The sequence below is a fragment of the Nomascus leucogenys genome, chromosome 3, assembly GCF_006542625.1.
Source record: "Nomascus leucogenys isolate Asia chromosome 3, Asia_NLE_v1, whole genome shotgun sequence".
NCBI lineage: Eukaryota > Metazoa > Chordata > Mammalia > Primates > Hylobatidae > Nomascus > Nomascus leucogenys.
In genome coordinates, this window is record NC_044383.1 from 16,353,366 (window position 1) to 16,369,482 (window position 16,117).

General features: G+C 49.0%; 1 protein-coding gene across 1 annotated transcript; it reads right to left on the reverse strand.

Annotated features, from left to right (window-relative positions):
* Positions 1-3,113: 3,113 nt before the first annotated feature.
* KCNK18 (potassium two pore domain channel subfamily K member 18) lies at positions 3,114-15,910 on the reverse strand. Its single transcript, XM_003255113.2, has 3 exons — positions 15,688-15,910; positions 12,161-12,289; positions 3,114-3,913 (listed from the first exon to the last, which is right to left on the reverse strand). The coding sequence occupies exons 1-3, from the start codon at positions 15,908-15,910 to the stop codon at positions 3,114-3,116; spliced, it is 1,152 nt and encodes a 383-aa protein (XP_003255161.2).
* Between the last annotated feature and the right edge of the window lie 207 nt (positions 15,911-16,117).

Sequence of the window (16,117 nt, forward strand, 5' to 3'; positions counted from 1 at the left end):
ACAGTATCAGTAGTGAATATGCCACAGAGTTATTCCATGGGAGGGGCAAGGGAGCTGGGCACCATATATCCACCAGCTCCCATCAGTCATTGATTGAGGGCTGCTCCCAGAAGCATTAACTCCTTGGCACTTCTAGCTACACCTGCATGTGCCCATGCTTTCAAGGCCAGAGAAAATGATCAGGCAAAGGGAGTTGGAGTGCCAAGACATATGGGTAGGGTACCTGTAGCATCTAATACACAGACTAGCCCATTCACATGCCAACCCATCCATGAATAGCCTAGGAGTGTGTCTACCTAACAAGTGCCAGCCTTCCCGTGTACTAATCCATTCATTTAGGCACCAACTCATTCCGGAGGAACTATTCATACGCCAGTTAGTGAGAAAAATGATCTACACAGAATGTGGCCACTGGAAATATCTCAGGCTCCTGTGAACGCAGGTGTCAATTCCACTCTGTAGCATCAGTGTATTTTAAGTGATTTTTCCCTGGTAGTATGTTTTAATTCCTTGCTTTTTATTTTTAGTGTATCTATGTTAGGTTTTGTGGTTGCTTTGTGGTTACCATGAGGTTTACAAAAAACATCTTATTTGAATAGATGACAATTTTGGTCACAAAGAAAAAAACTAAAAACTTCTACACTTTAACTCCATTCCCCTATATTTTGACTTTTTATTGTCTTAATTTACATCTTTTTATGTTGCCTATCTCTTAAATTGTTCTAGTTATTATTTTTGATATATTTGTCTTTTAGTCATCATACTAGAGAAATGAATGGTTTACAAACCACAATTACAGCATAAGGGTCTTCTGAATTTTTCTGTGTATTTACTTTTACCAGTGAGTTTTATACCTTCAGATGATGTCTTTGTTGCACATTGTTCTTTTCTTCCAGATTAAAGAACTCCCTTTAGCAATTCTGTAAGACAGTTCTGGTGATGATGAATTTGCTTATCTTTTGTCTGGGAAAATCTTTATATCTCTTTCATGTTTGAAGGATAGTTTTGCTGGGTACAGTATTCTCAGTTGACAGGTCTTTTTTACCTTCAGCACTTTGAATATGTCATCCTACCCACTCTGGGTGTGTATGCTTTCTGCTGAGAAGTCTGTTGCCAGATGAATCAGAGCTCCTTTATATGTTATTTGCTTCTTTTCTCTTGCTGCTTTTAGCATCTTCTCTTTGTCCTTGACCTTTGAGAGTATGATTATTCTATGCTTTGGGGTAGTTTTATTTGGGCTAAATCTGTTTGGTGATTTTGGTGATTTTTGACTTTTCTGTACCTGGCATATTTATATTTTTCTCTAGACTTGGAAAGGTTATTGTTATTATTTCTTTGAATAAGCCTTCTGCCCCCTTGCTCTTTCTCTATTCCCTCTTGAAAGCCACTACTCCCAGATTTGCTCTTCTGAGGCTATTTTCTAGATTTTGTAGACATTCTTCATTCCTTTCTGTTTTCTTTTCTCGTCTCTGACTGTATATTTTCAAATAGCCTGTCTTTGAGTTCATTAATTATTTCTTCTCCTTGGTCTGTTCTGTTGTTGAGACTTTTGATGTGTTTTTTGGTTCAGCTAATGTACTTCTCAGTTCCAAGATTTTTGTCTGATATTTTAAAAATTATTTTTATCTCTTTGTTAAATTCCTCTGATAAGTTTCTGAATTGCTTTTCTGTGTTACCTTGGAGTTTGCTGAGTTTCCTCAAGACTGCTATTTTGAATTCCTGATCTGAGAGCTCACAGATTGCCATCTTGCTTGGGTCAATCACTCACTGACTCCTTGCTTTGTCTATTTGAAGAAGTCATGGTTCCTGGTGTTAGCAGTTTCTTATGCATGTACACATATGTCTTCACATTGAAGGTTCAGTTATTTATTCCAGTCTTTGATGCCTGGGTTAGTTTGGTCTCTTTAGCATATGTGTGTTTAGATGTTCTGTGCACTTTGCCTATTGGTTCCTTTAGCTCTAGATCACTGCCTCTTTTTCAGCACTAAATAGCACCTTAAGCCCAGGTTTTTCATGACTCTTACAAAAGTTCAAAGCTCTGCCTTTTCACAGATAAAGGGCACCAAAGGGGATTCTGCAGCTGTGTGGGGAGGCTGGCTAGGGGTTCATGCCCAGAGGGCCTGTGGAGAGTGCCTCTTACAATGTAATGATGCTGAACCACCTCTCTGATTCAGTGTCTTGTTTGTCTGAGATGAAGAGTAGCCCCAGAGTTTCATGCACGGGGCTGCTAGCCCCACCTCCACTGTCTATGTGACTCCAGAGGCTTTCAGGGGTCCCTCACCCTATAGTATTCATGATTCTTCCTGTGGGTTGAGGCAGGAAAACTTTCCTGAGTAGGTAGTCAAGATGATGAGGAAGCTGGCTGGCTGCTTTGATCTTATTTTTCCCAGTGTAGAAATGTCTGGGGAACTTTTCTGCATGGTGACTTACAGTTTGGGGAAGGGATGTCACAGAGGAGTCCATTTTACTACCTTCTGCTCACAGTTTCTCACTTTTCTGTGGCCCCAGGGTTTGTCACAGCCTCATTTTGAGTTCTGGGATATTGGTAATTATCATCTTGGCACTAGATCATTGTTTTTGGTTTTCTATGGAGGACAGTGAAGCCAGATTGCTTCTACTTTGCCATTTTGGTGACACTCGGCATCTATGTATTTTACAGGAGCTGGGATTGGGCTGGTCTTACATGCACTCATGCAGTCATTCAAGAAAAGAGGCTGTTCATGCTAGTTCTTTTTCAGGTAACAAAGAACAGCTCAGGAAGATTTTAATTTAACTAAAAGTACAACTTCCAGGAATAAAGGTGTTTCGTTTCTCATATTTCAAGAAAAGCAGGGACATCCATAAGGTTGCTTCATCTACATGAGGTGGTGCTTTTAAAAAAGGAAGACAGATAAATTAATTGGACTTTGGGGAATGGTGATAGTTTTTTTTCCTAATGCCCTGATAAAAAGGGCATTGGCCAAATTTCTGCAGGGCCTCAAGACTGAACTCAGCTCTCATAAGGGATTTGTCTCCAAGACTGAAGGTCTCAGGTGACAGGCTGCATGACCCTGAAAGACAACACAAGAAAACCAGCTCAGCCAGTATCTGTCACCTGAGAGATAATGAAACCTTCACTTTTTATCAAGGTGGTAAAACTTCCCTTTTGCGAAGAATAGCATAACATTTTTGTATATGTCAATCAGCCTGTTTTGCACCAACTTGAAAGCAATGAACACAATTTCCATTCCAATGATTATATAAATGGAGAAGAACAGGAAGAAGTTAGGGTGTTCTAAAACAGTATCCCCAAACCCAATGGTGGTGAGCGTGACAAAGCAGAAATAGAAGGCATTCTCGAAATCCAACTGTGTCTCCCAGAAGGGAAGGATGGCAGCTGCACAGGAAATGTAGGCAAAAACAATAAGGGCAATGATGGGGAGGGGGATGTCCAACCTCTCCACCTGCTGTCCAACTTCATCCAGGTTGCTGATGATGGAGTATGAGAGTCTCCCCAACACCAGTTCGGGACACGAGTTACTCCTCTCCATGGCTTGTGGGGGCAGTTGCAGTGTGTTCTGTTTCTCTCGCGCATGAGGTCTCTCAAACAGCTCCATGCTGCAGCTCGGGCGTGAAGGACATATGCCAAGTTTGGGACCTGGAAGCTCTTCAGCACTGATGATGATCTGAGGGACAGCTTCATCTGTGGGCTTGGGGTCCGGTTTTTTCTTGAGGGATTTGGGGCACCACTTGGAGAGGAGGGGGCGGGTAAAGAAAGGGAATTTTCGGAACTGATTATAAGATGTGGATAAGATGGTTGCCAGGATGTCGCCTGTGTCCGTGAGAACGAGGAACATCAGGGGGATACCAAAGAGAGCATAGAGCATGCACAAGTACTTGCCAAGCCTGGTGACGGGGTAGATGTAGCCATAGCCTGAAAAAGAAGATGGAGCTTAGAGTCTGAGTCTGGCCCCTTCCCTTTTTCCCCCCAAAAGCTTTAAAGAAACCTTCTGCCATTTCCCCTCCTTGGCATGATATTTTACACATTGTTTTTGAAAATACTCATCTCAAAGCATTCAGCCACTGGTCTGGCATTAGGCTTGCTTTGGTGGGAGGGAAAGGAGTGAAACCCAGCTTCCCTTTAGGATAAGGAGCAACTGATATCCAGGTCTTTGATTTGAAATGTCCTTGGCAGGGGACCAGCACAGGTTTGGGGTGAACAGATTCCCTTTGATTCTGTTCTGGCCATTTCTGAGCACCCCCCAAAGGAAGGGCTCAGCTGACCTGGAAGGACAGGATGTGAGTACAAGTGAGAGAGGATGGGTGGCTTTGCAATCATATCCAACACCACCTTTATCCTCTGTGAAGGTGCTGGCTTTTAAGAAGCCACCCTTGGCCGGGCTTGGTGGTTCATGCCTGTAATCCCAGCACTTTGGGAGGCCAAGATGGGCGGGTCACCTGAGGTCAGGAGTTCAAGACCAGCCTGGCCAATATGGTGAAACCCTATCTCTACTAAAAATACAAAAATTAGCCGGGCATGGTGGCGGGTGCCTGTAGTCCCAGCTTCTCAGGAGGTTGAGGCAGGAGAATCACTTGAAGCCGGGAGGTGGAGGTTGCAGTGAGCCAAGATTGTGCCATTGCACTCCAGCCTTGGGGACAAGAGCGAGACTCCGTCTCAGAAAAAAAGCCACCCTTGTCCTCCATAAGAGGACTGAGCTATTTGTTTCTAAGAGGCACTTACTGTGTTCCCCTGGTGTGCTCAGCAGTGTGCATAGGGTTAGGAAAAACAGAAAGATGGAAGATGAGTAAAATACAATTGCCCTCAGAGCCATTTGTGGCTTAGCAGATTAGACAAACATGTTCCTAAATGACAGTGAAGCCATTAGCCTCCCAGCATCTAGGTTCTGACTGACCTTGCTTTGAATCCCAGCTCTGCTATTTATAATAATATTACTTGACTGCTCACATTTTCAGATTTTTTTTATCTGTAAGATGGGGATGACAATGCCTACTTTGCATATTGACTAGCTGGGAGGATTACATGAGGCCCGTGCTTGACACACAGTGCGCAGTTAATAACTGGTGGTGTCCTCACCCTCCAGATCTTAGCTGCCTAGTGAGCACTTCCTGTGGGCTGGGTGTCAGTCAGTCTTCATAGGGAGGTATTGTTATCACCATCCACACGTGGGGAAACTGAAGCACAGAGAAACAAAGTAGCTTGGCCGTGAGCATACATGTGATACATAGTGGAGTTGGGGTCAAATCCACAGGACTCTCAGGTCCCCAACCAGTGCTGTCACCCTCAGGCGCATCCAGGGGGCAGGACCATTCAATCAGAGAGAACCCGGCAGCCAAGCAAAGGAAGGGATGGGCTGAGGTCTCCATCTCCATCGGGAGCCCCTCTCCTCCCTTCCCCTCCCACCTACAGAGGGGCAGGAGCAGACAGACCTCAAACCCCACAGTGCAGGTGGCTAGATCTTCTGGAGTGGGCAAGCATCAATTCAAGCAGAGGAAAAAGCTTTTGTATTTAATGCCTGTGTTTAATTTTTGATGTCATAAAGGATGATTAATACAGAAAAACCCAGCCCAATTATGTAAATTAATCTGAAGGTAACTCCTCAGCTGGCTAAGCCTCAACTTCCTCCAGAAGTGCAGCTCCCTGTGGCAAACTTTGGCCTCAGGCTCTGCCCTCCAAGAGCAGATGGGCATTCAGGTTGCCCACCCCCACCAGGGTCCCAAGTGTAGGAGAGGGAGCTGTGGCTCTCAAAGAGTCTCATCAGTTTGCATCCATCCCAGAGCACTCCATGCCACTCTGGCTGGTTCCACTAGGTACCATTTGATGGCAGTGTCAGTTAACTGTGTATGGGCATTCATTCATTCATGCATGCATGCATGCATTCAGCATTTATTGAGTGCTTACTGCGTGCACTGGGGGCATAGTGCTGAGCAAAGTAGATATGGGATATGATCTCTCTGAGCCTCTGGTTTGGTAGGAGAGGCAGACGCTAATTTTAAAAACCACACTAGTGAGTATGTAATTACAAATGGAGATCAATAACAGGAAATGAAAGAGCAGACCGTTCCATGAATGATTAGAACAAAGGCACCTATCCTAGGCCGTGCGCAATGGCTCACGCCTGTAATCCCAGCACTTTGGGGGGCCAAGGCGGACAGATCATATGAGGTCAGGAGTTCAAGACCAGCCTGGCCAATGTGGTGAAACCCTGTCTCTACTAAAAATATAAAAATTGGCCAGGTGTGATGGTGCATACCTGTAATCCCAGCTACTTGGGAGGCTGAGGCACAAGAATCATTTGAACCCAGGAGGCGGAGGTTGCAGTGAGCTGAGATTGTGCTACTGCACTCCAGCCTGGGCAACAGAGCAAGACTCCATCTCAACAAAAACAAAGGCACCCATCCTGGATTTGGGCCCAGGAAAGATTTTTCCTGTGAGGGGATTTTTGAGCTGATGTTGGGAGGGGCCCAAGAACTAGCCAGGTGAAGAGAGAGGAAGCAGCCTGTGGAAAGACCCTATGGCGGGTTCAACAAAGGGCTATCCATACAGTGACAGTGGGGCAACTCGTGTACTGCACATATACCAAGGGGGTGACTGGGAGCTGAAACCTAGCCTCAGTGCACTTACCAAGCTCGGAGCTCAGGGCTTGGGGCACTGGGCTGTGTCTGCCTAGTGAGGGATATGTTTTTCTAATTTTTCACTAAGGTGTCACCCTAAGTGTAGCTGTCACCCAGCTTTAAGGAACCAAGAGAAGGCCAGTGTGGCCAGTGTGCAGGGAGGTAGGGGAGGGGAGCAAGGTGGGGGAGCGGAGCAAGGTGAGGCCGGGAGGTGGGCAGCATCAAAGGGCTTCCATGGCAGATGGGGGAGTGCCTTGATCAGTACGGAAGGCTGAAAAATGACAGCCCCCAAAGATAGCCAAGTCCTAACTCCTGGAATCTGTCAATGCTACCTTATTTGGAAAGTGGGTCTTTGTGGATGTGATTAAGGATCTCGAGATGAGGAAGTTATCCTGGATTGTGTGTGTGGCCCTAGGTACCATTATAAGTGTCCTGATACGGGAGAGGCTGAGCAAGATATTTTACACACACAGGAGGCAATATGACCTCAGAGGCAGAGACCAGAGTGATGTGGCCACGAGCCAGGGCATGCTGGCAGCCACCAGAAGCTGCCAAGGAAGAGGCAAGGAAGGGTCCTCTCCTAGAGCCTCAGAGGGAGCATGGCTCTGCCAACACCTTGATTTTTGAAATCAGTAAAACAGATTTCAAACTTCTGGCCTCCAGATTGTGACAGAATAAATTTCTATTGCTTCAAGCCACTGAGTTTGTGGGAATTTATTACAGCAGCCACAGGAAACTAATAAAATCAGGTTTGTATTTTTTTTTTAAGATGGGACCTCGCTCTGTTGCCCAGGCTGGAGTGAAGAGGCGTGCACGACCTTGGCTTACTGCAACCTCCACCTCCTGGGTTCAAGCGATTCTCCTGCCTCAGCCTCCTGAGTAGCTGGGACTACAGGCACCCACCACCATGCCTGGCTAAATTTTCGTATGTTTAGTAGAGACAAGGTTTCACCGTGTTGGCCAGGCTGGTCTCAAACTCCTGACCTCAAGTGATCTGCCCACCTCAGCCCCCCAAAAGTGCTGGGCTTACAGGAGTGAGCCACCACTGCTGACTTGGTTTGCATCTTGAAAAAATCATCCTGACTGCATCACAGACAGTAAATTGGAGGGCTTCAGATGGACACAGGACAATGAGTGGGGACGCTATGGTTCCTGCCCAGGTGAGAGATGAAGGGGGCTTTGGCTAAGGTGGGAGCTGAGAGGAGAGACCTGTAGAGACTAGCTAGACAATTTTGGCAGAAATCTCAGCAGGACAGGAGGATGGTTTGGACTGGAGTGTCTGAAAGGACCTGGGATTTGAGCACAGAGCAGGCAGTGTGAATCCACCGGAATCCACTGCTGTCCTTGGTGAAGGTGGGTTTACAGGATTATAAACAAAGCCTTTTGGGCTGCCTCTGGGTGAGATACTTTTGCAATCCAAAATATGCAATATGTCACATTCCTGAAAATGTTTCAAGGAGGCAGGTCTCAGAGAGCACACAACCCCCACAAAGGGAATGTATTAACCATTCTAATTACTGAATGCCAAAATGCATAATGGAGCTCATTATTTCTTAGAATGCATTCACATATTTTGATACAATCAGTTCACTGCACTTAGCCTGTGAGTTCTTAATAGTCCATGCACTTTCCTTTCTAATCCAAGAGGGCTGACCCAGTTGGGAATGACTGGGGATTGACCAACCTCACAGCTGTCAGGTATCCTGTTCTTAGCATTAAGGCCAGGTGCATTTCAGATGACCCAGAGATGCAGGGCAGGAAGCAGTATTACCAGAGAGACTTTCAAACACCATTATTGATTATGGACAGTGCGGAACATTCCCCACCATCCTCTTCCAGTTGTAATTACTGGGCGGCATGATGTCCTAATTGACTCGTACAATGGGCAGTAGCATTGCCTTCTTGGAATTTAAGCCAAGCTAATGCATTTCCATTAGATCAGTGACTCACAGCCTGGACTCCCACTAGAATCACCTGGAGGGCCCTGGAAAATACTGATGCCCGGGCCTGGTCCCTAGGGATTCTGTTTGTTCTAGGGCAGGGTCTGCACATGGGAGCTTGCAAAAGCTCTGCAGGTGACTCTGACATGCAGCCACGCTTCTCAAACATTAGCACACATCAGAATCACACGGAGAACTTTCTAAGCTACAGATTGCTGGGTCCCACAGCCATGGTTTCCGGCTCAGTGAGTCTAGAACAGCTCCTGAGAATGAATTTGCATTTCTAACAAGTTCCCCAGTGATGTCGCTATTACTCAGGGACCACATTTTGACAACCATTGCAATATATCAGTTCTCAACAGGGGGCAATTTGGCAATGCCTGGAGACTTTTATGGCTGCCATAATAGGTGGGGACAGTGGGGAAAGTGCTATTCCATCTGGTGGGTGGAGGCCAGAGATGCTGCCCAACATCCTACATTGCACAGGAGCCTCCTCTGCAGAGAATTATCCTGTGCAAGAGGCTGATAGCGCTGAGGTTGAGAAATCCCACCTCAGATTCATCTGAGGTTTTTTTCATTTTTTTTTTTTTTTTTTTTGAGACTCTGCCATCCAGGCCAACTCTTGTCACCCTGGCTGAAGTGCAGTGGCGCGATCATGGCTCACTGCAGCCTCAACCTCCAGGGTTCAAGTGATGCTGCCACCTCAGCCTCCTGAGTAGCAGGGACTACAGGTGCATGGCACCACATCCAGCTGATTTTTTTTATTTTTTGTAGAGATGAGGTCTCTTTGTATTTCCCAGACTGGTCTCCAACTCTCACCTGATCCTCCCAAAGTTCTGGGATTACAGGCATAAGCCAGGGTGCCTGGACCAACCTAAATTCTTGAGGAGGATAGACACGGTGGATCACGCCTATAATCCCAGCACTTTGGGAGGCCGAGGCAGGTAGATCACCTGAGGTCAGGAGTTCAAGACCAGCCTGGCCAACATGGTGAAACCCTGTTTCTACAAAAATACAAAAATTAGCCAGGCATGGCCGGGTGCCGTGGATCACGCCTGTAATCCCAGCACTTTGGAAGGCTGAGGCGGATGGATCACCTGAGGTCAGGAGTTCAAGACCACACTGACCAATATGATGAAACCCCATCTCTATTAAAAATACAAAAATTAGCCATGCATGGCATGTGCCTGTAATCCCAGCTACTCGGGAGACCGAGACAGGAAAATTGCTTGAACCTGGGAGGCGGAGGTTGAAGTGAGCTGAGATGGCACCATTGCACTCCAGCCTGGGCAACAGAGCAAGACTCTCTCAAAAAGCTTGAGGAAAACAAAAAGACAAAGTAAACTTCATAACTTCTAGCCCCTTTGCACAGCTCCGTGTCTTTCTTGGAGTTGCTGCTCTCCTGGACCTGTTGTTTCCTCAAAGCATCCCCTGAGGTGTGGGTTCCCCTGGAAAGTCCAGCTTCGACGTTTGACCTCAGCCTTGCCTGTGACTCCCTCACAGTGATTCCCTCTTAGAGCCTGTGGAATGGGATAGTCACAGCGCCTACCTTGCGGGGTTGTGGTGAGAATTGCACAAGAAAAGGCTCCGAAAGCACCTGGACCCCACACCCGGCATGTGCTAAGTGGTATAGCTGCTGTCCTTATTCTGTCCGTCACCCACCCCTGCCTGCATCAGCATTCAGGTGAACAAGGCCCGGCGCGGTGGCTCACGCCTCGAATCCCAGCATTTTGGGAGGCCGAGGTGGGCAGATCATCTGAGGTCAGGAGTTCAAGACCATCCTGGCCAACATAGTGAAACCCCGTCTCTAGTAAAAATACTAAAATTAGCCAAGCGTGGTGGTGCATGCCTGTAATCCCAGCTACTTGGAGGCTGAGACACAAGAATCACTTGAACCAGGGAAGCAGAGATTGCAGTGAGCCAAGATTGTGCCGCTGCATTCCAGCCTGGGTGACAGAGCAAGACTCCAACTCAAAAAAAAAAAAAAAATTCAGGCAAATGGTAGAAACCACGTGGGGGCTGTGAGAGCCCTCCTGGGGCTGTGGCTATTTCTGAAGCTGGGTGCAGCAGACACTGGTTGCCCACCCAGCAGCCATTCCCTCCTTTCTTCCCTGCAGAACCACTGCTCCTCCAGCTGATTTAGGAGCAGATCCGATTGGTCTTAGTCATCCTGGTGCTCCAATCCCCTTACCTGGGACCAGCTTAGAGGTGGCTGGGAGGCCAGTGGGTGGCTCCTGGGAAGACATCGTCATGGCTGATGAGCCATGCAGAGAGACAGCAGCCCTTTCTGTATAAGACACAGTTATGCTTGGATGGGATGTGGACCTTGGTGGCCTCTTGTGGCCCAGTGGGCAGAAGGGTGGAGAAAACCTGGTGCCCAATGCCATGACTGCGAATGGGCACTGGGCATGACCTGCATATCAGCCTAGAGCTGTCCTCACACTGGACTTCTTACTTGGAAGGTGACATTCTCCTTGCAGTTTAAGCCAGGCGAGTTGAGTTTTCTGTTAGTCACTGCTGAAGGCATCCTAGCTGCCACTTACATACATAGTCATCAGCTGACCCTGAGAGGCAGGTCTAGAAGTGCTTATGGGTCCCAGTCCAAGGCTCAGAGGGGCGATGTCCCTTGCTGGAGATTACACAGCTCCAACCCAGGCTGGCCACTGTGCTCCATCCTGACCTTCAGCTTGAGGGGCCCCAGCCTCTCCCTGCAACCCCTGTGGGCCAGGCCCTCCTAGGGATGGGCACTTGCTCTCTCGAGGGAGGAGAGGGCCCGCAGTCCCTTTGTCAGCCAAGAGGGGCAGGGGCTGAGTGATGGGCCATGCTCCTGGTGCGGGCTCTGACCCAAGAGCTCCAGCCCTGTGGCTGAAGGCAGCTCCATCACCTCCTGTGACCCCTGCCCAGGCAGGGGAGGCTCCTGCCTGGCCTGGTTTGGCCCCTCCAACCTGGCCCCACTGCTGCCCCACCAGAACGGAAGCTGGGGATGGGCCAGCCAGCTCAGAGTGAGCCCTTAATCACCAGAGGGACCTTCGTTACTGCTGACCCAGTGGCATCACGCCCGCAGCCCAGGAGGCCTAACTCTCCTGCAGCATCCCCCACCACTCTCCTGACCATTCTCTGCCCTCCAGCCACAATGGTCATGTCCTCAAAGGGGCCAGTAAACCAGCGTTTTGCCCATAAGCGTGGGGAAGCATCTCCCTCCCAGTTTCTATGTGCCAGGTGCATAGAAAGTTATGCATAGAGAGAGGAAGCAGGGTGCTGGGTCTAGACCCAAGTGGCTGGGTTCAAACGCACATGAACTGTGTGACTTTTTGAAACGATGGACCTGCTGGAGTGTGGGAACAATAACAGCACCCACCTCGTGGTGAGGATTAGATGAGCTAATCAGCGTAAAGGTCTTAGAACAGGGCCTGGTGCATCTTCAGTGCAAAAGTGTTGGCCAGCGCAGCTGCTGCTATTTGTAGGTGTGCAATAGAGATTTGAGGAAGGGAGAGAAGAAGAGGGGGAGAGGAGGGCCATCTCCATACCCCCAATTCCAGTGTCCTTTGCCACCCACAAACCCACCCTTCACAGGGCCACCGTGAGGGGGACTGTGGCTTCACACTTACCCACAGTGCTGAACACTGTGCAGCAGAAAAACAGCGAGCTCACGAAGGACCAGTTTGCGGTCCTGTTAAACCACTGAGGCTTCACCTTCTGCAGATGCCCCTGGAGATCCTGTTTCCTATCTTCCACCACTGGAGAAAGACAAGACCAAGAGTTTGAGGGAAAGGTTCGCTGATAAAGACAGGCCCCGCCCCGGTGAGAGGGATCGTCTTCCCCAAGGACCGGCAGCCCCCTCGCCTTGTGGTCAGTATCAACACCAAAGCTTGGTGATGGGAGTCCTCCTTTAAAATATTTCTGCAGCCTGGGTCCTGCCTTCAGTCCCCATGGAGATAAGGAGGCCACTTAGTCCTGTGAGAAGAGCACCTAACAGAGAGGCCCGTGGGGGTCCCACCGGAGCTTAGCCCTGGCATTGCTGTATAGTCTTTGCCTTTTAATTTTCTGAACCTCCATTTCTTTCATCTTTTTTGAGACAAGAGTCTTGCTCTGTTGCCAGGCTGGAGTGCAGTGGTGTGATCTCGGCTCGCTGCAACCTCCGCCTCCCTGGTTCAAGCAATTCTCTTGCCTCGGCCTCCCACGTAGCTAAGACTACGGGGGCACACCACCACACCCATGCCCAGCTAATTTTTGTATTTTTAGTCAAGATGGGGTTTCTTTCACCATGTTGGCCAGGATGGTCTCAATCTCTTGACCTTGTGATCCACCTGCCTCGGCCTCCCAAAGTGCTGGGATTAAAGGCGTAAGCCACCGCGCTCCACCTCTTTCATCTTTCAAAGGAAGATAACTTCTGCTCTGCCTCTCACACAGGGTTCTCAAGTACTAAAAGCAAAAGGCTTTTAGGAAAAGCAAGCTGTTACACAGATGCAAATCATACCCACTCCTGGAGGTCATTACGCTTGATGGAGTTTGCCGGGCGTGATGGCTCACGCCTGTAATTCCAACACATTGGAGGCCTAAGGTGGGCAGATCATTTGAGGTCAGGAGTTCAAGACCAGCCTGGCCAACATGGTGAGACCCTGTCTCTACTAAAAATACAAAAATTAGCCAGGTGTGGTAGCACACGCCTGTGGTCCCAGCTACTCAGGAGGCTGAAGCAGGAGAATTGCTTGAACCTGGGGAGTGGAGGTTGCAGTGCGCCAAGATCATGCCACTGCATCCCAGCCTGAGTGACACAGTGTGTCTCCATTTAGAAAAATAAAAACTCGATGGGGTTTGATCATCATACCATCATACTGTGATCTTTGGGCACCAGCTACCTGTGAGTGTCTCCTACAGGGCTGGGAAAACTTGACTTCCTACACATTGGTTCCAAAGCTAACAGAGCAGAGTTGGGAACCCTGGTTTCCCAGAGAGGTTCCTGAATGGCTCGATTAGCCTGGGCAACCAGTGGGCTTTGGGACTCCAGAGGCCACCTTCTAGACTGGTTCGGCTTGAAGAGAATGGCACTGAACCTGGCATGCAGCAGGAAGTCTCTACTTATAATTGGCACCAGCCTGGGAGTCTACACACATCAATTCCAGACCCAGCTCTAACTCTGGTAAGTTCTGTAACTGTGGACAAGAGGCTGCTTTCTGAGCCTCAGTTTCCCCATCAGAGAGACAGCCTGAGATGGTGGTGAAAGGTTCAGGCTCTGGAATCCAGATACATGGGTTTAAGTCCCTGGCTCCATTTTTCTAGTTTGTGAACTTGGACAAATTGCTTAACCTCCTAAGGCCTCAATTTCCTAATCTGTAAAAGAGGGACAACTTTTTGTTGTCTTCTTATGAGGCTTCTTGTGAGGATTAGGTGAGATAATGTGTGAAGTGTTTGCCACAGGGTCTACACGCAACTAACCCTTAGGAACATTTTAATCTCCAATGAAAATTGGTACAAAATGGAGTGGGACCAGCTCTGTGTTCCGATACCCTGCTGTGCATTGGAATCACCTGATAAACTTTATGTTTACTTACTTATTTTTGAGACATATCTGGCTCTGTCATCCAGGCTGGAGTGCAATGGCACAATCACGGCTCACTGTAGCCTCAAACTCGTAGGCTCAAGCCATCCTCCTGCCTCATCCTCCCAAGTAGCTGGGACTACAAGTGCATGCCACCTCATCTGGCTAAATTTTTAAATTTTTTATAGAGACAGGGTCTCACCTGGTTGCCCAGGCCTAGTCTCGAACTCCTGGCATCAAATGATTCTTCCACCTTGGCCTCCCAAAATGCTAGGATTATGGGCATGAGCCACCATGCTTGGCCTTATCCTTGAAACTTTAAGATTCCCAGCCCAGCCCTGGAGATCCTGATTAAGTGGGTTTGGAGAAGAGCCTGCGGATGTGTACTCTAGGCAGTCTCCCTGGTTGATTCTGATGTGTTGCTGGCTTAGAGAGCCTTGAACTTGCTGGTAGTCTAGGCCCTGTGATGGCACAGTGTCCCTTTGGCGGCAATCTCCCAGGTCCACTGGGCAGGCTGGCGTCTATCTGGTAAGGATGCAGGGAGTGGGACCCTCCACAGACAGGAGACTCTGCCTCCCTGGACCAGCCTCTTGTCTCTGGGAGCTGCACCTGTTTCCCAAAGCAAGGTCTGGGCTGTGGAACCCCCACACCAGAATGGGAGGGGAGGGGCTCCCTGCACCCCATTCTTCTCCTGACTTTTAGTGTCTGGTTTTCCTTTTCTTTCATTTATCTACTCTCCCTTGTTTTATCTTGCTCTGTCGAATATAATAATAAGCTTCCTTCGCGGAACACAGCAGAGTAGAAACAAGTGACTAAATACAAAGAAAATGCAATGAGGACATTATAAAGTGACTTCTGTCTTCCAAGAGCCAGAATGTTCCTTGTCTCCTCTGCTTCTCACAGGGTCCCTGTGACCACCAAGTCTGAGATTGGGGTTCCCCTTCTCTCCCGCAGACTGAGACCCAGAGAGAACAAAGCTTTGCCTCCACGGATCGCGGAGCAAGCTGGGAGAGCAGCCAGGACAAGAGCCAGGACCCCCACCCCTCCCCCAGGTCTTCTCACAGCACCTCCCCACTCTGCTGAGCCAGACAGCAGAAAAGGAGTTTGAAACAGGAAGTGGGGGCGTGGGTGGCAGGTGCTCCTGCTGGAATTTAAATCCAATTTGGGTTGTTCCCTAAATTCTCATCCCTGCAAACTGAATTCTGGGTCAGGCAGACATAGTTCTGAGAAGCAAACTAGCCCCCCAACCCCAGCCCCAGATTTGCTCACCCATGCACCCCACCCCCACCCAATAATCCCAGTAATCCATCCTCCCCTGAGGCCAGTGGTCTGGATGGTGCTGGGAGCTGAGGCACAGGAAGGGGAGCTGGTCTTTCCTGCATTCTTCACAGCAACCCTGAGAGGCAGTTAGTCTCCCCACTTTTCAGAGAAGAAAACAGAGGTTCAGAAAGAAGTTACTCGCCTAAAGTGCCCAGGCATGAGGAGGATCCAGGCAGGCAGCTCCCAGACCCAGCCTCCTAGAAGGCAGCCCTCTGCTCTCAGAGGACTGCTGCCACCACGGAGAAAAGGCCCACCCTGGCCAGGTGAGGCACCTACCTGTTTCACTGCAGTTCAAGATTCTGCAGAGCTCCTCCAAGAACTTCTCAAACTCTCCATCATCTGCTGCCACCAGGACCTGGCCGTCCTCAATGGCAGAGAAGAGCACAGCACCCACCAGGGCATAGGTCACCAGAAAGCAGAGGAAGCAGAGGCCGGGGAAGAGCTTTCCCAGGGCCTCTGGGCAGCATCTCCTGGCCTGGGGGTGCCCGGAGGCCTCCATCCTCCCTGGAGCTTATAGGACAAGAGGAGCAGTTGGAAGAGGCAGGAGCATCTGAGCCCCGCCAGGAAGATGGGGTAGGAGTGCCCGGAGAACAGCCAGGCTCCAGCGCTAAGTGGATGGTGCGTGTGCTTCCCCAAGGACTCAGGAAGCAGCCGGCAACTCATCATGTTCAGTTCCTCCGAACTACTCAGATGGCGCCCTCCCTAG